The following is a 24,476-nucleotide window of genomic DNA, read 5'->3' on the forward strand; positions in this document are numbered from 1 at the left end:
CTTCAAGACCATGACATCATATCGAAGCATTGCTTGTACGCTTCAGATGATTTTTAAAAACCATACGGGGTAAACTTAACTTTATTTTCCTTATTGACTGTTAAATACTGCAGCACCCATTATGTTTCCAATCAAGATACCTAACGTATAGTCTCTGCTTTGTTTCATACTTCTTTTCTCTCAACAAAGCAAAAAAAAATAGCTGATAAGTCACTACATTATTAAAGGCATCATTAATCACGCTACATAATGTTACAAAAATAGCTTGTTTTGAAAACCAATAATTTCATTATTCTTTCCGAAGCTTGTGTTAGGCAAGATATCCAAAGTATAAGAAACTACTGAGGTATTAAAATTAAGTGAAACTTGAATAAAACTGCAGTGAGTGCTAATGTCAAAACTAAGAAACAAACATATGTTAATATTACAAACCAGTCCAACAGGAAGGATCATCTGTCATATGATACATACACTCTTTATGTGTTGTTCAGGTGTTGAAGTGTTTCTGCATAGCTATACGTAGATTAAAGCAATACAAACTATTATTTTTCCAAATTCAAATTTATTTTCAAAAATACAAAACAAGGAAAATAAGTATATGTACACAAACACTATTAAAATAGAATATGTATTGTACAAAATATGTACAGCTGTCGTCAGACTGAAAACAAGTCCTATCTGGTCCTTTTGTCCTTGATGGTGTAGTGAAGGACTAATGGTTGAGCCTAGGGAGAAAAAAAAAGATTAAAATATTACATTTGGGATGGAAAAATTTTACAAAACTATTAGTTACAAGTTAATTCTCTTTACTATGTCAAATCCGACATTATGTTACAACTGTTTACACCATCATTGGCTTTAAAGTTTATTTGAAATGGTGTAGAAACTAATATGAACACAATCTAATAATTCATTTTTTCTTTCAATGTTAATTAGCATCAATTAACTTTCTCCTGATTTTCCAATTAAAAAACCAGCACAAAGAAAAGCTCTGCAAGTGTGGCTGTACCGTACCTTGCCAAACCAGTGTGATAGCCATAACCGTTTCATGGTCATGTGATCGGGAAGAGACTCGTTATTGAATAACATCTGGACCTATAGGGAGACCACACAAACAAATGTGAAGAGAAATCTGAAAAGGAACATCTGCGGAACCTGTTTGCTGTTAGTAAAAGATGGGATGAGGTATCACAAATACTTCAGTTTGTCTTGATTACACTGTCATTTCATTTCCTGCAGAGCTGAGCGACCACTGAAATGCAGCTGATATTGACAAATTTGGTGCCTGGGGGATTATTTTTTTCACAGTCATTAGGGGTCAGCCAATCAGATATCCGCATCTTACGCCTGGTATTAACATGCAACCTGTATCCAGATAACTCATGTGGATAAGTGAAAACACATGTTAATACAAGGTGTAAATGCACGAAGACCGCATTGGGATCGGAATGCGATTGGATCAGCCAGACCACATTTGGAGGCGGTCAGGTTCGAGTATTAGTGGTGGCTAAACGTCTCCCCTTGCAAAAAATTAATGATGTCCATCCACGGCATTCAGAAGGAAGGTCACTTCCCATGACCTGGGATGCACTTTGTTTGTTCACAAGTCCGCCAGCCCCACCTGGCTAATTTGCATATCAAGAACTGATTACAGTGCAGACACAATTATAATGACAAGATTTTAATATGAGGTGAATGCAAACGTAAAGACCCATTGATTGGATATCATTACCCAGATACTGTATCCAGATCCAGATCACATGTTAACACCAGGTGTAAATGAGGCCTTGGATTGTGTTCAATGAACATTTTTAAGACAGCAGGAATTTAAATCTCAAAAACAATGCTTAGAAAATGGTTAGATTCATTTTTTGGAGTAATTTCAGCCAGCACTATGCAAGCAACAACACACAACAATAACACTTATGTGAGTGTATGAGGCACAGCCTTTAAAGCATGGCCACTAACCAAAAGAAAAACAAAATAGGCTGTCTTCAAATCATCATCCAGCTTTTCAATTTTATTTACAGTGAGTTTAACCCATGGTTAGATTCATTTCACCAGTTAGCTGATTATGTAGCATAAAGCATCAGTGTTGCCAAGGTTACCTGCAGGTTACCTTGGTTAATATATGTGTCTTGGCACTGACATGAGAATTCTGCTATAATAGTTGACAGAAACATGGTGTCCCAACACATGATACAGAAGGGTAATCTGCTAACCAATCAAGAATGATTTTCCATGGTATCTCTGAACACAGAGCACAGTGGCTGCTAAGTGTTGACAGATTATCTATTTCTTACATACATCATATTTGGTAAAATCTTTAGCTGATACGGCCTGATAAAAACTGAATGAATGTCTGCTGACTTTTTTGATGTTACAGAAATTGTCAGGAGCAACACGCTGCTCCTAAGCCAACCCATAATATACAATAGTAAATGTATGTAACGATCAATAGCAAACAGCCATTAGAAATGTAACTTTCTTATAAAACTTGTCGTGCAATGTGGCTTCACCGATGTGGTATTTATTTTTTTCTTTGTCTTTAGCGTAAGACAAAGAAATATGGATTACTTTGATATAATGTGCAGCGTTAAGTCTAATTTCACATAATCAAAGAAGATAAGTGACTGACCTGGTGTTTTTCCACGTTTAGCCGATGACAAAGCACTTTCCGTAGGTGTCTCACTTCCGCTCGGACAGAACAGCGCACAAACTTCTGCTGCAAAGAAAATGGTCAAAAAGTAAAGTTCAGATGTGCTGTATGATTAGACACTTCGAACCAAAGACAGTTCCTATAAATCATGATCAGCAGTACATGTGTATTTCACTGATCCAACTCTTCCGGCCACCAGGGATGGTGGAGCTGGTTAGTGGAATATTTCTGGTTGGGTTTATATTGCCGGTTAAGAAGCACAGACTAATCCATCATTTAACAGGCTACTGCTCCGAGGAAAACACAACTCATTTCACTTTTGAATCTGCCGCCAACTTGCCCACTATAAAAGTATCACCAGTGAAGGTAACTTATTATTCAGAGATGTAGACTGACAATTTTGCTGTTTCAGATGAAATAAAAAGCCTGCCAGTAATAAAGGTCTCATTAGTTTAGCTTGAAACACTAGAAGTACAGGCTGCTGCTGTTTTGAATTTAAGCACAGAAACAATCCTTTTTTTTTTTTAAACTGTCCTTCCAACATTCAGTGTCACATACTGCAATAAACTGTTCCGTAAAAAAATATGACTAAAAACCATTTCAAGCAAATAAGAAAAGTAAACTAGTGATGAGGAAACAGCATATTGTAAGGGTGTGGCATACTCCCGTTACAATTAGATTTACAGTGACCAAAATCCTAGCTTACTGCTGGAGGTTTTCCTGTCCCAACTGACTTATAACACACTCTCAAGTTATCGAGCTGAATTTCCCCTTTTCCCTCTGAATGCAGTGAGAGGTAGTATTTTCTTTAGAAGGTGAGGCAGAAGTTTCTTTTACTAAATTTCCACTTCAGGAAAAACTGTGGATTGTGATTGGACATGCTGCGGGGGGGGGGGGACACTGTAACAAAGGTTAAGAGTAAATTCAAATCCAGGACACTGCAAGGACCGTCCAGTCATGCTTATCTATTTTATTAGTGTCACTGGTCAGATTGGTCTGAGGAGCCAGGAATGGTGATGGCATGTCCCCATTACATCATATAACTTTAGATACAAAGTGGTCAAAAAAGGTGAAGATGGATGATGATGTCCTCATGCTTTAATTAGTCACCAGATTACTACACAAAACCTCCAAATTCACAACCACCCTGTGACTTTCCACTGCTTTTGAATATCTCCATATTAATGTATGACTATATAAAAAACACAAATCCTCTATTTCTGCATTAGAAATATATAGCTAAATGACTGAGGAAGTTGTGCTCTTCACAATTTGCAATCATAAAAACATCTAAAACAAACGTTGAAATGCTGATATGATGAAAGTCCATCAGCACCAGAAATAAATCAGTTAAACAAGGCTGCCCTCTGCTGGTCGATCAAAGTCCTTGCAGCAGGTGTAAAAATGCTGGTTGGTTAGTGTGGATGCTGTGTGTTTTAGTTAAATTGTTCCCTTAATAATCTTTGTTCAAAGTCTCGATTCAGTCTAATCTGGGAATTACGTAATCCCACTTCCCTTGTTCCATACATCTGTCCCTCGATAAATGGGCCTGTCACAAGGATCCAGCCACATAAGGGAAAACCCCAGAACCAACTGATTAAGTAGGTATTGTTTAGTGAGCAGTGTCTCAAATATCTTCACATTTAAATTGCCAGGATGTATATTTGCATGTAGAGGCACGAGGAAAACTTAAGGATGGATATACTGTGCAATGTCATACAAAAATCAGTGTGATGTCATCCATCGCTAAGGAAACTACTGGCATCAGTGTCATCTATACCGCAATTATGTTCACATCAAATATTTTTTTATAACTGTCTTTATTGTTCTTATATAATAGATTTGTGCAGTTTGCCACAAAGAACAAGAGTTCTGTAAGTTTAACATTCATAAGTGAAGTGAAATATTAATTTAGAGAGTTACAACTTAACTAAAAGAATTTAAAGTATTTGGTTCCTTACGCTATGTTAAACAAAGTCTATGAAGTATTTGTTGCGACTACTTGACCCAGGCCTGTTTTAACATAAATACACTGCTCTGTGATGTTTGGTTTTTGATCTTTTTAAGTCCTACAAGTCTGCACTAAATACTACAAACAGTGAGTCGACATCTTGGCCCTCTAGCTTTAAGATGTCAGTGAAAAACACAACTATCCTCAGTAAATCTTCTAATATTGAGAACATACTGGTTTGGGTGGAGAAATAAAGAATGATTATATGCCTCACTGCTGTACTTCTCCCACTCACTCCTCACTCAAACTGGAAATTGTTCTTGTACGCCATTTTAAAGGCCGTCTCAAAGCTCTTACTTCTGCTCTGAGGAGAGAGGAGGGATCTCTGAGATGCCATGAGAGAGGATACACGAGAGTAGCCTTCGATTGGACGCGACGCAGCAGCTGATCGGACTGATCTGATACATCACAACATCACTGAGTGGAGACAGATTACAGATAAAACTCAAGTGTATCACCCTCAAGTTTTATATTTTATTTGTTTTCTGATTACACCATCATCATTCCCATTCAGTCACGATCAATCCCTAAACAACAGGTTTGAAATGAGTTACATAATTTCCATTTCCCCTGAAACACTTAGCCTAATTGATTTCCAGTGTTCAAATGACACCTTAATCATACTCTGGGTTATTAAATAATGCATCCACAACCAGAATATCAGTAAATACAGATGCAAATAATGAATAAATAATAGAAATGCGTTCTGCAAGTATAAATGGTTCCTGTGCCTCTGAGCAGGACATGGTATAAATACAGAATGCAGGTTTTTATTCATGTGCAGGTGTTTGTTAAACAGGTAACAGGCTACAGAGAGAAAACAGCTGCTCTGGCAGTGATAACTCTGCGCCTTTATTATTAATAGCACAGTGCACATGTGTGCAGACAAACTCCATCAAAAGTCTCTACAGCTGTTAAAGCCGACTGACAGCTGATCCAGCTGTGATCAGCTGCCACTGTCATCAGAAACAGACGTCGCTTCACATGACGCTTTAGAGGAAAAAGACATAATCTCTCTAAAAACATATTTCCTCGTTCCTTCTCTCCTCGCTTGGCTTCCGTAAGACGTAAGCGAGGGAAACGTGGACGCAATTAAGAGACTTGAGATGTACCCACTGTCTCTCTTTCACCCTCCTTCTTTCTCTCTCAACCCAACCGGTCAAGGCAGATGGCTGTACACCTAAAGCCCAGTACTGCTGGAGGTTTCTTCCTGTTAAAGGGGACTTTTTCCTTGCCGCTGTCGCCAAGTGTTTGCTCATGGGGGAATGTTGGGTCTCTGTAAATTGAAGAGTACGGTCTAGACCAGCTCTATGTGAAAAGTACCCTGAGATAACTTCTGTTGTGATTTGGCGCTATATAAATAAAAATGACTTTTGTTCTGTTAGGCTTCATCAGTGGCCAGAGTAACCAGCTCTGAGTGCTGGATTCTGCTGTTGCTGCAGATGTCACTGTGCCATGTTTTTGCTTAGCAGTTAACGGTGGAAAATTACTTGTTAAGGCTTCAAAAATGCACCCCTGGAGACATGTTTCCACGGTTGTGAAAATCTGTGAGGCAAGCTGCTTTGAAAGCATCTATAACCAGCTCAACAATTTCTATAAATACACAGACTTTTACAGAAATACAATGAAAAACCCATCTGCCAGAGTCTTTGGCTATGTGACTTACCTGGAGAGTAAGTTTCGTCTTATCTTTTCCAGCAAGTGATGAACTGTACAGATAGAAGAGAACAGACAACATGTATAAGTGTGTTATTTTAGACAGACATTTAGAAGAAATACATCATTTAATAAAAATCGGAGCATCAATCGCAATGCAAAATATTGTAAAAGTGGAATTTCAGCCAGGAAAGGTAGTACCAAGCTAGGAAGAGATAGCACACTTTAGCAGTCCTTTGTCTGCATGTCAGTGAGAACGAAGGGATTAAAGCAAGAGAAGACTTGTAAGCCTTAAAAGTTGTACAGCAGGAAATGTGTACAATGTATTGAATTAAGTATTATATGAATTTTAAACTGCTCTATGCCTGAAATCAGGCATGTTGCCTGAGAAATTTAACCCCTGAGAATATGATCACAACATGAGGATTTAATGGAGACTAATAAAAGTAAAATTGATTTCACGGTGCAGAGGCTTGTGGCTTTTACTTTTGTTTTCTATGCTTTCTGTTCTAAAACTAAAGTTTAATGCCAAAGCAATTGATAATAGTTCAGAATGGAAAAAAAAAAAAACATCTAACCATCTGTTAAAACTGGAACAAGTTTATTTGAAAAGTTTTGTTGACTATAACCTTTCTTTTAAAGGCATTTGGTGACTATATTTTCAACATGTAACAGATTCTACAGGATCCACTGGACAGATTTCTTGGCCAAAGCACTTAAAATGTGAAATCCTTTACATGCATTACACTGATACACACAGTGCCACCACAGTAATGGCAGATTCTCTACTTCCACCTACAACCTGGATTCATCTATAAAAAATACACACAGATCTCTTTAAAATGTATCCACTAGAGAGAAAAGTACAACCTACCTTAGCCTTTCTAAACACAGCGAAACCTGCTCATCATATCTGTAGAAGTGGGCTTTTGAGTGGTCAAAGCTTGTGTACGGTAAACCTGTAGAATCTGGCATAGCGTCTGGTGAGGAGAAAAAAGGTTTAAATTTACAAATGAGAGCAAACATCAATCACTGTGTTGCTGACTGGGTACGTTATTGTGATGCGGTCTATCTGAACTATTTCATCATAAATATATCTTATATAATGGTGGTTAACTGCAACTAGACCAAAGTGCAGACCAAAGACAGGTGCAGTTAAAGTCTGATACAATATGAACAATACAATATGTGACCAGTAACAGTGAAATCAAAGATGTATGTAAGAATCTATTTGCAATTGTGCATAAGTTGGTTTTCTTGCATCAGTAAAGACATACATAGGTAAGGTAAAAATCTATGTCATATAAATATATGAATACATTTGTTATTTAAAGACTTATAAAGCACTTTTAGAACTACCTGCTTCAGTTTGTCAGTTGACTGAAAGCACATGGAGGGATAGAAATAAAGATAATAAATGTATTTGGGTCCTAAGTCTATTTGACCACCAAGAAAAAAATCCTCTTGGTTGAAGTGTAGTGCAGAAACACCACAGCAATCAAAGTTTAGCACCGAATATGTCAGACAAACAGTAAAAAAATCATCAATTCCCACTTAAATCTAAAACTTAATCACAGACAAGGAAACTTACCGTCTCCAGCAGGCTGGATGACTCTTTCTAACCCGCGTGACTGATAAAATTCCTTTATTCTTTTGTCTTCACCTGTTCAAATGTGAAAACAGATAATAATAATAATTATATGACAGGAACTGACAAAAATCAAACTAGTCTACTGCTGTTAAAGCAACAGTTTATTCTGTCAAAATGACATTTTCTCTTCAGTTATTACTCTGAATTTCACAAGCACCCAACATTAATACTGTCTGTAATGGGGATTTGTACTTTAGGTTCCAACTGTTCCTAACACTGACGTACTTTCTTGTAGTCCAGGCACCAGTTTGTAGACAATGTCTTGCATCACTCGATCCAGTTTGAGGTTGAGTAAAGGCTGTGTTTCATGTATTTTTATGTTGCACATTGGACAATACTTGCTTGTTTGCAGATATTTCACAATGCAGCTTTTGCAGACTGTAGAGCAGAAAGAAAGACATTTCATTCCCATTAGGCTGGTAACAAAAACAGCAGAGAGACATTTATTTAACAAATGAGTTGGAACAAAATATAATACTGTTCAGCTCAGCTGAAACTCACAAGTGTGCAAACACTCTGTAATTGTTGTGGCATCTATGAAGTAGCCCGCACAAAGGTAGCAGACAATGTGTTCATTCAGGTCCTTGATCTTCAGCTTGACCTCCTCCTGTAAAGATAAACAAGAAAGGTCTTATGTTTTATATGTTTTAAAGACTTGATTTAATCTTTTTAATAGAATATTCTAAACTTTTAAAAGCTTCATTTTCAGCTTTCTCCAGAGCGTGTGACTGTATCCCAAGGTGCCGTAATTGTGTAAGGACCTTTGGACACATGATAACAAGTGGTTGTATGTGGGTCACGAACGGGTCACATGCTGACACCTGAGCAGGTTCTACTCAATGAAGAAGGCAGTGGGCTCCGGTCCACCTTGGAAAATGCTCGTAAATGATCGCTCAGTTTAGAATACCGTGTCACAGAAAGGTCAAGAATGACTCCTGATCTTTAATCTTCATTTATACACCTGACAAACCACACATTCTCCACACTGCTTCCCACCCGAGGCACACATTCACACTCAACTGAACTTCCTCTTTTTATGTATTAGTGGAACTTAAAAATTAAAACCAAGGGACCAAAAGACAGTGACTCTACAAATATGTGAAAACTGTTGGAGTCAATGCTCTCTTCCTCTTTAATCAAAAGGTAAAACTACTTTAAATGGTGGCTTCTTTTGCTGCAAACTGGACAAGCAGCCGAACTCCATCATGATATCAAACAATTTTCATGACAGATCAGCGAGTTTGTACACAAAACAATGTGATCACTGGTTGATATATGAACCTTATCAACTTTTCAAAACAACACTGATCACCAGTGTGTCTTCTGAATTTCTTGACTGGGATGTAATCTAACTTTTCCCCGACTAAGTTCAATATAGAATCTGTGTCTTTTTAACATTGTCATTGTCAACATTGCCTTGTTGTTAAAAAGGTGCTAAACTTGTCTTTCCTTACAGACCATGATTGCTCTCAAACTCAGCTGCTTCACAAACACTGAATGAGATTTTATGTATCCACTCACACTTATATGCTCTCTCTATATATACAAACACTCGCACCTATGTCAGTGCACACACACACACACACACACACACACAGAGCACTTTATTAGGAACACCTGTGCAATCTATTGCAATCCGATACAACACCTCTGCCATGAATTCATCTTTTACAAAGCTTATACATTTGCAGCTTTTGTTGACATTGCCAGAAGGGTGATAATTCTACTTTATGATGATTGTAAAAGTAGAATTTATGGCAGAGCTGTTGTATTCAGTTGCATTAGACTGCACAGGTGTTCCTAAATTAAGTGCCCAGTGAGCGCACATGCTTGTATATAAACATGCATCTGTTTTGTTGGGTTTTTTAATCTTGAATCTGTATGTAGTTAGTTTATTAAGTGGTGTTAAACTCAATTTAAAAGCCTAACCAGGGCTTCTACATTTCTATCAACACTTAGGCCTATCCTTGTTGTCAGAATTAAAATCAGCTTTATTGGCCAGATATGTTTACGCATACAAGGTATTTGACTCTGGTTTCTAGTGGCTCTCGATGTATTTACACACAACAATGTTCAGGAAAACACACATGGACATACAGCCAAAACAAGAACAACATGCTGAGCAGAGATACGTAAACATAAACATATCACTGTTATGTAGTAGGTGAAAAAGAAAATAGATATATAGATATAGACACAACAAATAGACAGCAACGTACAATGTCTATATACAGGTCAAACAGCTTCTGTAGACTGTAAACAAGGATATCAGTAACTTAATGCAAAGAGTGCTGAAATAAGTATTGAATGGGTAATGTAATTACTTACATACACACACACACACACACACACATATATATATATATATACGCACACATATAGTGAGTGGTTATGTACAGTATATGCATGTATACAATGTTGGATGACTGATTTAATTGTTCATAAGTCTGATGGCAAGAGGGAAGAAAGTGTGCCTGTCTGGTTGTTCCATATAAATAAATACATACATACATACATACATACATACATACATATACATACTTGGAAAAACCCTTTCTGTCAAATGACCTGGTTCTAGTGCCATATCAACATAAGTTTGCCCCTGGCCAAGTGCCTCTGAACACGATGCTAAATCTCCACCAGCTCCAGAGGTGCTGCTCTGTAGCGGAGCTTGACCTTTGACCTCTATGTGGAGGGAAGGATGTAAACAGGCTTTTCCTACAAAAAATAATCATCTCACAAAAACTAGGTCAATTGTGAACTGACAGGGAACATTTTGACAGAGCAATTGACCGGGGTTCAAATCTGGTTTTACGGGCGACTGGGATCAGTTCTGACCAAGATTTCGCTGCAACAGCAAATTAAACGATTCGAAAGAAAGTCATGTTAGCTAACTGCTGCTGACAGCGTCGTGTATTCACGTCAAAAACACACCGTCGTTACTTTATTCAAGAAACAGCGGAGCGCTGCTGCCGTTACCGGTGTTTCGGGTTAACTAGTGACCCTGTTAACTGGCCTCTTTCAACCGACTGCGTCCATGGTTGCTCGTCAGTGTCCTAAAAGCCTTAAATGATCTTAAATTGAATGTTCAATACAGTATATATATGCTTGTGGCCCTTTTTCTCTTACGTTATATAAATTAAATGGTGTCGCCAACATGAAGCATTCACATTTCTTCACTTATTTTTCTGATTTTTTTTTTAATAGCTTCTTCGAGAGACCTGACCCACATTCAACTAACGTAACGCTCACAAGAGAGGATATAACGTTAGCTGCGCTGCCAACTTATATGCTCCGTTTTATTTCCCACATTTTAAGAAAATTGCGAATCTTCTCACTGAGCACAATTTAACTTCTGTAAATGTTTAACGTTGATAATAAACACAGTTGATAAGGTTTTTTTTAATTATTATTATTAGGACAGCTACGTGTTCTGTTCGTCTTTTAACGGCTGCAGTCACTACGACAACCTCGACTCAGTCGCCAGTTAACAGGGTCACAAGTTAACCCGAAACACCGTCCCAGTTCAGTCACATAACGGCTGAACTACACGTGAACTCCCGGTTGAAGCGATGAATACAGCTGAATATGTGGCCCAAACTCTGCTAGATAACAGTCAGTTAACGGGATTTCAGCACGCTGCTTCACCGTTAAGACAGAACAACACGGGTGGACTCCCGCCGTGTGCGCATGCTCACACACGGTTCTCTTCAGCATCGCTCTCCATCAGCGCCGCGGAGACGACAACGATCTCGCGTTTCGTGCGCGTGTTTAACTCGTCTCCGCCGCTGTTTGACTCCCCGTCCGCTTCTAGCCCTGTGCGGACGGGCTCGTAAAACACGGCCACTCACCTCATTCCTCAGCGGGTCCAGTTTGTAGACGGACTGTAGCTGATTTCGTAGCCGCATCGCTATGGCCATCGGACCTTGCTCCGCCATCTTTGGGAATTATGCTTACTACCGGGTAAACCGGAAGTGGAATTTTCTTCAAGCTGAAGGAGGCGGGCTAAACAAACAAGCTTAAGAGGCTTCCAGCTGTCTTCCATATCCACAGTATTCAGATCATTTACTTAAGTAAAAGTAAAAGTACTGTCGTCTAAAAATACTTAATTACAAGTGAAAGTCCTGAGTTCAAAATGTTACTTAAGTAAAAGTACATAAAAATGTACTTAAAGCCGTAGTTCTCAGAGTGGGGTCCAGGGACCTTGAGGGGTCCCTGAGGAGGTTCCAGGGGGTCCCCAGCAAAAGGGGAATCATTTATTTTCACTACAATCCAATCCATAAGTAACACAATGACAGAATGTATGACTATTTTGGTCATGGGTTTCATACATTTTCTGCAATAACATAAATAAAACATCTAAAAGCAAAAATCTTATCAGATGGGGGTTCGTGGTCTAATTTGTGTCAGTTTAGGGGTCCTTGACATGAAGAAGTTTGAGAACCACTGACATAAAGTATCAAAAGTGAAAGTACTCATTATGCAGACTGGCTTCTTTTAGAGTTATATTAATATAGTATTTTATATTATTTCTATCACTAACAAATACATGTAAGAGCATTTTAATGTGTAGTTCATCAGTGTGGAGTCACTTGGGTAGATGACTGGTACTGCATCATATTATATAAACGTATTATATGCTTTTTTTAAAAAAAATAATAATAATAATAACAATAAAAATACACTTTATTTATAAAGCACCTTTCACACAATGTTCATGACTAATTTAAAACAGAGAATAAAAAAGCAGACAACTTAAACAGCAGCTAGAATATTGAAATATGTAAAATCTAAATCTGAAAAGTAATGAGTAACTAAATCTGTCAAATAAATGTAGTGAAGTAGAAAGAACAATATTTCCCTTTGAAATGTATTAGACTGAAAGTACAAAGCAGCATAAAATGGAAATACTAAAGTAAAGTACTAGTACCTCACATTTGTATAGTACCTGAGTAAATGTACTTTCCACCACTGCATATCAAACTGTACTTTTCTTCTATATCTATATCTTTTTCTTTTTTTTTTATTACAACCTTAAGTCCCCCTGGTGTGTTTTTAGACACAAGTTGTAAACACAAGGTGCTGTAAACTTTTTGTATACCTATTTCAATAAAGCTGTTTATAAAAAATAAAAAGGATTGAGAAGCTCTCAGCTGATAGAAAGAGTTGCAACAATGAATGGATTATTTATGGATTATTTGATGAAGTAGAAAATTTATCAGCAACTATTTTGATCAACGAATAATCGCTTCAGTCATTTTTTAAACAAATATCCCCAACATTTCCTGGTTCCAACTTCTCACATGTGACAAATTGTTGTTTTTCTTTGTCTTATATGACAGTGAATTGAAGATATCTTAAGGTTTTGGACTGTTATTAAGACAGAACAATGACATTAAAGATATCACAGTGTCCTCTAAGAAATAGTGAATGCCAGCTTTCACTGTTTTTGTAACATTTCATAGACTAAACAATTAATCAAGAAAATAATCTTCAGATCAATTGATAATAAAACATAATCAGGCCCCATCAAAATAGGTATATATTAAAGACTGAATCAGATTTTACTAACCTAAATGTATTCACCATACTTACAAAGCAAATCCAGTACTTGATTAGTTTGAGTGTACAAACTGTTCTAACTCTTAAATTGTTCATTTCAAATAAGTTACTTTTTATTAGTGTGAGTAAAAGCCAATGAGTGTTTCACCAAAATTAAAACCCTGTCAAAGCAAGTAAAGCTTAAGCTCATAGAAGAAGCAGTTAAGGTTACTACCCCTCATGAATGTTAGGCTACCTTATTCCTTTCATCTGTTCTTGGATGTCTGCCTTTAATCGTTTAAATTCAGGTGTATTTGTATAGCACTGACTCAGACAAATGCAATTCAAAGTGCTTTATTTCGAAAAAGAAAATGAGAAAAATGTATATATAAGTTTGTTTCAAATTTTTCATTCAACAAGACACTGTTTATGTCTAGCCCTATACAAGAATTCATTTTTCAGAGAAGCAGAGCAGGTTTAGTATTAGGTCTGTGTCCAACCACTTGTTTGGTCTCTTTTCTGGGCAATAGAGGGCACTACAGCCACACACTTCACTCAACTGTTTACAGCAATTGGTGTCTGCTGATATTTATTTAGCGTCACATAAAGCACTGTCATTCAGTCATTCATGCACTCAGAGTTTCATGTTAATGTTAAAAAGAAGATGCCATTAATACACCAACATCTTGCTCAGCGGACCAAGGTTTTGAGCTTTTTATATAGTGTGACTCTGTGACTTAAACCGGTGTACACTCTGGGATCAGTTTTGTTAATTGGAAAATCTTTTCCCATGTTTATTTGATTACACATGTAAGTCTGTCATCGGTAGGATCATGAATGCTTGCGTGTACAGTATATGTATGACTGTACATGTAATATTGAGTATATTAGAAGCTTGCTGATAATGTGCAAATATATTTGGCACTGGCCCAGATGAAAATTATGTTGGCAATGGTGTCACTGCTGGATTTGAACCATGTGCACAACATAGGGAAAAGTGTGCTAAGATAGCACACCCTAAACCTTACCGTAACCACCAAACCTAAAGGTGTTCTAGGATAAAGGATAAAGTGTGGTAGTACCTCTGCAATGGGAAAAACATTGTTAGACTGGTGTTCAATCCTCAGCAACACACAGAACTAGGTGGGACTTGTAACCTGAATCCTTTGACATCCTGAGACCTACAGTACTCAGGCATCATGAAAGGTGGGCTGCTCTTGCCACTGCACGCAATCCTATTAGGTTTGGTAAATTATGTCAGATACAATGATATGTATCTCATTAAAATCTAATCAGCAATGTATAGGATCAAGGTATATGAATGGGTGCTGAAAAATGAACCCCATCAGTAACATAACCAAATAACAAGAAAAATATACTAAAAAAAACTCAATATTTGTTGCAAATGCAGATATAGTGTAGAAATGTATTTGTCTGTCTTAAAAAGATCATTCAGTTCAGCATAATACACACTGAGGAATAATATAAATTAGGTTGGAAAATTTCATGTCATGATTGTTTTTTTTAAATGGTTAAACTGAGTTTAAATGGCTCTATGCCTGTAATCTTTGCATTAACAAGCCTTTCACTCAGAGGAAAACTTGTGACATGACATGTTTGAACCCCCAGACGTCTCTCCCCTCCCTCAACAACCACCATCATGGGGCCCTTGAGAAAAGCACTGAACCGTCGGCTCGGCGGCCACCAGTAGAAGACTGCGGTTGTCCTGGGCAGCTCCCAAACCTTAATATGTGTGAATATGAAAGCACAGTGTTGAAATGAAATAGTGTGTGGCCTCCGCAAACATTTCCCCAGATAATCATGTGGCTTATGTATTTGGGACAAAGTTATTTATATCAGCAGTTTGTATTGTGTTGTACTGTTCTTGATATTTACATAGGCTTTTTCAGTGGTGAGATGTATTATGCATATATACATGTAATACATCTGAGACTATTACTGGGCTAGAACCAGCTTATTTTTTCAAAAATGACTTACAATTATTGAATTATTGAGAAGAATGAAAAGTAATAGCTTTCTGGAAAAATTAATTTTCAAATGTGGGAAGAAAATGTATTCTTGGTGTGGCTGAGTTGCATCTGAATTACGGTCTACCCTGTTTCAACAGGTTGACGTATTGGTATTATTTGTGGTGGTCCCCTTGATCCCTCCCAGAGGGCTTCCAACCTGTGGACCACCCAAAAGCTGCCGTCCTAAACAAAGACTTGCCCTTCATTCATCCTTTTGTAATTTCCCAGTGTAACGGATTGACTGGCAAGTTTGTCTTGTTCCTACCACCTCAGTGAGTCTGTAACTGCCGAAATGACAACGTGCAAGCCATTTATTGAGACTGTTAAATCTGGCATGAATGCTTTGTTTATTGGTGTCTATCAGTGCTAATTAAGACTCACAATTGATACAGTTTTTGTTTAGATTCGGTCACTTCTTAAATATATGATTAAACAACTGCAACTACTGCATAAAATGTCTAAATGTATGAAAATACAAAGGTCTATAAAACATAATTAATTCTTGAAAATTATCCGTTTTTCACTTATCCTTTTTTGGAAAGAAAACTTGTAACGCCTTCAAACACTTGGATTTTTTTTTCTTCAGATGTCTAAAGTAAAGACGAGTGCTTGCCAGCAAGATCCAAATCAGATTTAGTCAATATAAAGTGGAAGATAGGAAAGGCACAAGCACTATATTTTCTTTCTTGGCAGCCTTTTTGAGTTTGAAGAGCCGTTGTGATCAGTCTCGCTTCACCGAGCCTTCATAGTCGGGCCTTGTGTCCCCTGCTGTCTGCCATTTCCTCTTGCCATGTAACGTCTTATCTGCTGGGTCTGCGAGGTCACTGCTTATCTGATTGACAGGGCTTTGACTCCACGCAATATCCAAATAACCTGAGGGCCTGGAGGCGCAAGAGGATCACAGCATGGCAAAATCCACTGGTCGGGAGAGAGTGAGTGAAGAGCCGGCGAGAAGGGAGAGGATCAAGACTGATCCAAGCCTTTCATTTATTGTCATTACTTCATGTCAAAATTTGGACAATAGAACCTCTATTTTCTTGGAGTGCCTGCAAATCTGCCAATTATTTCTCCCGTCCTTCACTTTTATTGGAAATTATTAGTTTATCTGTTGGATCAAACACCTGCCAGAACTACAAAGACGGTGCTATTATGAAGAATTTGAGGATTATTTTTCATTGAGTAAAAGTGACAGAATGAAAAAAATGTGTGAATGGATAACAAATTTCTTCTCTGTGTCTGTCCTCAGGCTTGATTGTAACTATCACTCCGCCTAATGAAATCATGCATAAGAAAACTCCTTCAAATTGCAGGGATCTGAATCAACTCTGAAAACTCACAGAGCTGATAGAGACCCCATTTACCTCTGTCCTGGAAATCCTGTGCCAAAACCAACCAAACAACCACCCTGCAACGAAAATCTACGTTCCGCTATGCCAAAAGGGAGGCCCCTATCCCCTCTCTCTCTCTCTCTCCCCCTCTCTCTCTCTCTCTCTCTCTCTCTCTCTCTCTCTCTCTCTCTCACTCTCTCTCTCTCTCTCTCAGAGCAATCAGAGCATGCAGGGGTGGACTGCAGCTTTTGTCTCCTTTGCTCCAGCAATTGGCCGCCAAGTGGCAAGCTAATGACGAGAGCCCTCTTGGAATGACTCCAGAGCAGTACAGCTTGTGCTCCTTGATGGGCAAGGGCATAATGAATGATGTAGGGCAAGCCCTTAGGCCTCCCCCTGGCACAAAACCCAATCTCCCAATATCCCAATCTGAATCAATTGAAATGCCGCAAAAACATGCAAAAAACATGCACAGGAATTTGTCTCCATGAGAAAATAGCGCCAGGATGTGCTGACAGGGTTGCAGAATAGTGCATCGTGCATTGGTATAACCCGTACAAGTCACAGTGAAACAATATAAAATCAGTTTAAACAAGTGCATATAACACAAAACACATAAGACACAAAATCATACAACAATAGCAGTCCCCTACAGTCCAAGTTTACAAGGACCAACGCATACACATGCAAAGTAACAAGCAGCAAAAAGAATATCCGATTACAGTATATAGTATTATATCATAGTACTACAGTGTGACAAAGCAGCATAAAACATGTTCATGTCTTTCATCATCAGTGTAAAAATGTTCTGCGGGTTTTATTCCATTGAATTTTGTTGATCTTTGCATGTCGTAATGAGGAAGGTTTTTTCCGTGTGTTTGTTATATGTGGCTATCTTGTTTAGTTTGAGAGACTTTAGTGATACATTTGATGATTATCATGTCTTTGACATCAGCAGTTGTTACATGCCCCACCTGCACTGAAATAAACATGCAAATAATAATTCTTTAAAAAGATGTCCAGAGAGATCTGGCACTTACTTCAACCGTCTCTTTTCTGTGTTGTTATAATAAAATACTTTGACCTAACGAATACATTTCATTTCATACTTGAAACAAAACTACAGCTTTCACATTTTACTGTCTGTGGGAGTCAAGAAGCCTTGAAAACTGTAGTCGTCAGTTTAGACAAGCTAGAGGCCAAATAATGAATGACACGATTGGAAGATGCTGAGATAAGAAGGGTTTGCCAATAAGAACAAGTTGGCCTGCCAGTGTCAGAGAAAAATAAAGCTCCGTATTAAATCTTATTAATGGGGCACAATAGGGCTTTGTCTGTCATCTATTGAATTTTCATCATTCACGTGTGTGTACGTGTGTGCAGCTTTGTGGAGAGTGTATCTGTGTGCTCAGGCCTGCATGGCGCGTGTGTGTGTGTGTGTATGTGTGTGTGTGTGTGTGTGCCAGGTGCACACAAATTCACACAAAATGCAGTGAGCCGTGATAACTTTCTTGGTTATTTCAGGATTATCTAAGGACTTTGACTTCCCTCTGCAAAGGGCATGAACATGAACCTTTTAATTGTAAAATAACAGCAGTGTGATGTAAAATTATTGTAATAAAAAAAACAAGAAAATAATGTGGATAATGTCTGCGGGATTGTGAAGTTAATCCTGAGACCTAACTAGCAAAATTCAAGTGATAGAAATGAACAAATAACACTCTCCGCCACCTTGAGCTACTGTTTGGGAACTTACTACCTTCAATGCCCTTGAGAAAGGCACAGAAACCTCTGAACTGTTCCAGCACTATATCCCTGAACGGAGTCATTCTCTTGACCTATAAAAGTTAGTTGTATAGACTCTGGCTCTCTCTCTCTCTCTCTCTCTCTCTCTCTCTCTCTCACACACACACACACACACACACACACACACACACACAGTCCTGCTTAGATGAGGTGATTTGTTGCATGTGCTCATAATCCACCCACTCAAAACAAGAAGCAAATCATGATATTTCTGGATCAGGGTATGTTGCATAACTACTTTCAGTAGTTTTTGTGAAGATATAATTGCAATAACCCGTCTACTTCGGATTTTCACGATTGTTCATCTCTAACGTGACGTGGTTAAAATGTTACAGGGCTCACTGAATCCATTCATGCAAAATTCCAAACTCCTCCTGCTCACACAGATCTCTCTTTGAAATTTAAGACCCACAAAGAGCTGAGACACACTTGCTCCTCTTGTCATCCACTGTATCTGCTCTGTGCAGGGAGGTGCACGCTCTCTTATCACGCAGCCATCTTATCTTCATGGGCATTTAAGAGAATGAGGGTGAAGGGATAACAAAGTCAGCCGAGAGGAAGCGTCTCCCAAATCCCAAAGAATGATGCAGGCTAGGCGAGCGCCACCACTATAGGCCATCTCCAGCAAGGTTAGCCCGATATATTTTGGTTTGCCAGTATTGGACTTTTAATAGATGTTTACAGTCATATTTTCTACTAGTTATAAGTATAATGGAGCCTCCTCCTTAACAACAACATAAAGAGTCTCAATCTCAATCACATTTTCTTTTCTTTTTTATATTTTAAGATTTAATTATTCATTTGAAGCCATTGTCAGATACCCAAAATTCATTTAAAGGAACCCCGTTAAGTTTTTGACCACCAGTCGTGCTATAGAGCAATGTTTTGATGAACGGGTCCCTGTTTTGTATTTCATGCTGTTCTAGCACACATATGACACTGCACATGTACACACATGTGTGGACAGGTGACACCATTCACATTCTTGTGAATGGTTTCATGCTGTTTGACTGAATGACAGTTAGTGGCAGCAACAGAGCAATGCACAAGCAAGAGGCAGGGAAGAAGGAGACTGCGAGCTAATGATAGTGGACGTAAAAAGTTCAAGTTTTTAGAATAAAATCATCATCATCATGTTTTATGATGAAGAAAAACACTAAATGTGAAAAATGACACCACAGGAAATGCAAACCCACTACCCAAATTGCTAACTGTGAACTCCACTTTCATCTTTTTGGGTTTAATTTGAGAGATTTGATGTCTCAAAATGGTCTAAATGCTATTTCAGAGGCTTTGAGAGGACTTACCTTCTGGGGGTCATGATAATTAATTGATAGATGGTAGATTAATTGGTACAATTTGGTCAAATGGAAGAGACACACAGCACTACACGTTAGGAGCTTTTTGAAAAAAGTATTTATTTGGAGACTGTGGAGAGTGGACAGGAAATGAGGGGAACGAGATGAGGGGTGACATGCAACAAGATCCCTCAGTGGACTTGAACGAGGACATTGCAATGACATAGTGAGCCTCTTGGCCACATGAACTCCAAATTAGAAGCTTCAATACAAAAATGTTAATTGAGCATAACAATGCCATCTAGCATTTTGGTGCCTAAACCTAACCAAACCTTAACCAGAGCGTTGTGACATCATGAAATTTTTTTATTTTTCAACAGTGATTTGTACCAATTTTGAAAGACGCAGACAAATGATGTCATCCTGCCGATAGGACGTCTAGAACATTAGATCAGATGTTCTAGAGTGCATGGACTATCAAAGTATTTTGTAGTTTAATCTGGAGGTTGCTCTGTTTAGATACTGTGCATAAGGTTTTCCTGTTTATGTTGTCTACACAAATATCGGTATCAGTCAACCAACTGTAACTCGGTCGAAACTTTAAAACATGGTGGCCCAATAACACTAGCTTGCACCATCCAGATAAATGCACATCAAAGCCTTACGCTGCTCCAAGATGCCCCCAAGAATGTTGTGAGCTTGTGTATGTATGTGTGTGTGTGTGTGCACATGTGTGTGTGTGTGTGCGTGCGTGCATGTGTGTTTGTGTGTGTGTCTGTGTGTGTGTATGAGATAATGGCAACCCTTTGATGCCCAAGAGTGATTTGGTTCAAGCTTTCTGGTGCATTATTTCCTTTTTGGCCTCCTATAAAGAACTTTGATGAGGACCCAGAAGAGAAGGCCCTTATTGCCTGCACTTACTGTGTCAATAATGGAATTGTTTTGGAGACTTCATCCTCGTCTCATCTTTTTCTCTTCCAGCCTCACATGCAGGCAGTCTTTCATCTATCTTTTCTATCTTCTTCCGTAGCATGCAACTGCTGAGATCACCAACCCACGCCGCCACCTCTTGCTGCTGGAGGAAGCGGAGCTATCTGCACAAGTCGTCTCGCTGACGCTCAGGGTTCACTCTCACTGACACACATCGGATGAGAGCTGATGAGTGTTGTGTTTACACAACACGCTCTTAACACGCATATGATACGATTTATGTGTACTTGTGGGTATTCATGGGAATGAATGGACATTTAGATGACATTTAGTAACATGCTACAGTAATTAAAATAAAAAGACGTATAGACATCTGATATTTAAAGCCACTACGTAAAGATTTTGTAATGTGATTATAGAATCTTACAAATTATTCTAATTGTTTCTGTTTGTGGTAAAATCCCAGTGAAAGTTGGTGCATGTGATGTACCTTCTTGGAAGCATGAATTAATAAAAATTGCATACATGCACAAAAAGTATTTTAATGGTAATGATCTTCCCATGAATATAAAATGCCATGAACTTGTTATAAATCACAAATTTTATTTTTATTATTATTTTTATACAAAAGCTGCAATATTTAGAAGTTTTACATTTAGTTGATGGATTATGTTATAGGATTCTTTGGATTAAAAACATATCATGGTCATATTACAGGTGTTTTTTGAAAAGAAGATATTTTGCAGACAGAAAGTTTCTTTTTCACTGCTGGTTGGTAAAAGAGTAAAAGCTATTGATGGAATTTTAAAGATACATATTATTTTTTAGACACAACAATGTCCTTTGTGGAATTTAAACCCAACTGCAAACAACTATCTTGTGCATGAAATGTCACCTCAATTCTTGGTCTCCATTATGTGTACAAACCAGAGTTCAGTCCCTAATTCCTTCCAAAATTAAGAAATTGTTAAAGGCCATACATCATTCAGGCCCCGCTGAAGAAAGCGGCTGCTTCGAGTAATTACAGGGAATCAAAGACTAAGTGGTCCAAGATCAAAGGAAGGCATTCTTCTGTAATCCTGGGGTGTTGCAAATCTTTTGGAATCTGGTCGCTGCGTTCCACCACTGTTTGACATCTATTTACTGTATAAAAAGGAACGGTGCCATCAATTATGGGCCTGCTAGTGCTATTGTTTACTTTTGCCAAGCCCTGAGTGCCGGGTCCTGCTTTGTGAAATATAGATCTCCCCTCTCCCCTGTTTGTTCTCCGCAGTCGAAGGTGTGCTCTCTTGCTTGTCCTTGGCTTTGGGTTGGGGGTTGACTGGCTGCTTCCTGGTCTGTGATGTAGGCTGAGAGATTAAGGGGGATAGAGTTTTGGCGGCTTGCAGGTTTTGCATGTTTGTTCAGTGTTGAGATGTGGAAACTGACATGTCATTGTCGATCAACTGGCTGCAGTGGCTGCACAACTGGCTGCATGGTTCCCATTGGAGCAATATATAAAATATGGCCAGTCAATGGCTGTGATGTTAGCATTAAACTATAATCTGCAATTTGAAAATTATTACTTACTACTGAAATACTCAGGTTAATCTCTACTTTCTATTTTTCTGCCTTCCAGTTTAGGATGTTTGAAATAAAACTCATTCAATATGAAGTTAGATTAATAATCCATTAGTTTATATAAAAGTAACACAAACTGTACAAAGAGGAAGTGACACCCACATAAACTAAAACATCAACTGAAAATAAAAGGAAGATGACATTGCAGTACAGCCTGCACAGTTTGACTGTCACGTTCTTTGACTTCTCAACCACCTTCAACACCATCCAGCCACCCCGGCTAGATGAGAAGCTTTCAGTGATGCAGGTGGACCATGGCCTGGATTATGGACCACTTCACCAGCACACCACTGTACATCAGACTACAGGACAGCCTGTCAGAGGTGTGTAATAGGCTGCTGCAGATGTTTTACCAGCCTGTAGTAGCCAGTGTCCTCTTCTTTGCCGTGGTATGTTGAAGGAGTAACACCAGCACAAAGGATGCCAACAAACTGAACAAGCTGGTGAGGAAGGCTAGCACCATAGTTGGAGCTGAACTGGACAATGTAGAGGTGGTTGCGGAGGGATGCTGGACGCTATCCTGGAGAACCCCTCCCATCCCGTCTATGATGAGCTAGCGAAGATGAGGAACACGTTCAGCCACACAATCCTTCCTCGGCACACCACAAAGCACCTTGGCCAATCCTTTGTGCCAGTAGCCATTAGGCTCCACAACCAACGCTTGAGCCCCCATATGAGAAGTTTGTCACTTACTTTTGGAATTTTAACTACTGAATCCTGCATGGACTCTGGCACACTTGCACATGGACTCATATATTCATTCATTCATTTATTCATTCATTCATATTTGTATATGCACATTTATATCTATTGATAGATTGAGATTGATAGACTGAGACTATTTATTGATACTGTACACATGTACATCTTTACATTTACTGATAGACTGTACATACAGTAAGATAAGATTATTTTATCTTATTTTAGGTGATATCTGGGTAGCTCAGTGCCAAATAAAAAACATTATATCTTGTCAATTACCACCCTAAATGAACAAGTTATTGAAGTTCAGAGGCTATAGTTTGAGCCGTTACAGTCATCCCTATCACCATCATCAATATAACCTTTAAGGTGTAAAAATATAGCTTAGTAAAGTAGCAAATCTATCAATTAAACAGGCACTTTTCCTGCTCATGTTGAACAGTGGAATTACTTACAGTCACAGTTTTGTCGTCATTTTTAAAAATTTCCACAGTGTTCATCTAACCACACGTGAAGACATTTGCAGCTGAAGCACATGTAAATCATTGAATTGCACCAGATTTAAGCTGAATTTCAAAAACAACGACCCATTTTGTTTTATGGTGGACTATGATTGGCTAGCAGCATGGTTTCAATGCAACCAAGAGGGAAAAATATGACATACTTTTATTTTCCAGCCACAAGCAACAATGCAAGTCAATATGTTTTTTAAAAATATTTCAAATGGCAGCCAGAGATGGTTGATGTTTTGATTTTGCAATGCGTTTCAGCCACCAATGTGCACAAGTAGGATTATGCTTTATGGCTCAACTCAACGAGGAATTGAGTTGAATTATATTGAGTAAAAGAGGTGACTGTGTGGCCCGGTAATTATCCGCCATGTCAAACAAGTCCCACATCAGTAGCTTTGTTTCTGATTTCTGAGCAAGACTATAAAGTCCTTCCTGCTCATGCACAGTATTTAAAAAGAAAAAAAGGTAGATGGTGAGGGTATTTTGGTAGCTCACTTTTCTAGGGGACATACTGTGTAACCATGATGTCTTGGGTTTGTCACATACCGTTCCCATCTCTTATCTGTCTCTGTAAGCAGAAATTCCATAATAATGATCTTAAAAAGAATGCATTTGGCTCTGTTTGCTCAAATGCAACCATATAATCACAACATCCTGGGTTGCTCTGATCCTTGTTGCATGTCATCTGTGTCTCTTTATATGATCAAATAAATTCTTTCCTTTATTTGATATTAA

General features: G+C 38.3%; 1 protein-coding gene across 2 annotated transcripts; it reads right to left on the reverse strand.

Moving 5' to 3' along the window:
- Positions 1–542: 542 nt before the first annotated feature.
- On the reverse strand, positions 543–11,963 carry pcgf1 (polycomb group ring finger 1). 2 transcript variants are annotated; one of them, XM_042419867.1, is made up of 9 exons: positions 11,829–11,963; positions 8,479–8,584; positions 8,203–8,355; positions 7,918–7,989; positions 7,201–7,306; positions 6,337–6,379; positions 2,639–2,722; positions 1,015–1,095; positions 543–725 (listed from the first exon to the last, which is right to left on the reverse strand). In XM_042419867.1, exons 1-9 carry the CDS (start codon positions 11,913–11,915, stop codon positions 675–677), a joined length of 783 nt encoding a protein of 260 aa, XP_042275801.1. In that variant the 5' UTR covers positions 11,916–11,963; the 3' UTR covers positions 543–674. The 2 variants fall into 2 exon arrangements, with proteins under 2 accessions (XP_042275801.1, XP_042275800.1); XM_042419866.1 differs by having other exon boundaries at positions 2,639–2,725; positions 11,829–11,961.
- Between the last annotated feature and the right edge of the window lie 12,513 nt (positions 11,964–24,476).

The sequence above is a fragment of the Thunnus maccoyii genome, chromosome 8 (assembly GCF_910596095.1).
Source record: "Thunnus maccoyii chromosome 8, fThuMac1.1, whole genome shotgun sequence".
Lineage (NCBI taxonomy): Eukaryota > Metazoa > Chordata > Actinopteri > Scombriformes > Scombridae > Thunnus > Thunnus maccoyii.

Coding starts and splice junctions, on each gene's coding strand:
- pcgf1 (XM_042419866.1), bottom strand. CDS start 11,915: ATGGCGGAGCAAGGTCCGATGGCCATAGCGATGCGGCTACGAAATCAG. Junction 8,585..11,828: donor TGGACCCGCTGAGGAATGAG/GTGAGTGGCCGT, acceptor TTATCTTTACAG/GAGGAGGTCAAGCTGAAGAT. Junction 726..1,014: donor TATCACACTGGTTTGGCAAG/GTACGGTACAGC, acceptor TTTTCTCCCTAG/GCTCAACCATTAGTCCTTCA.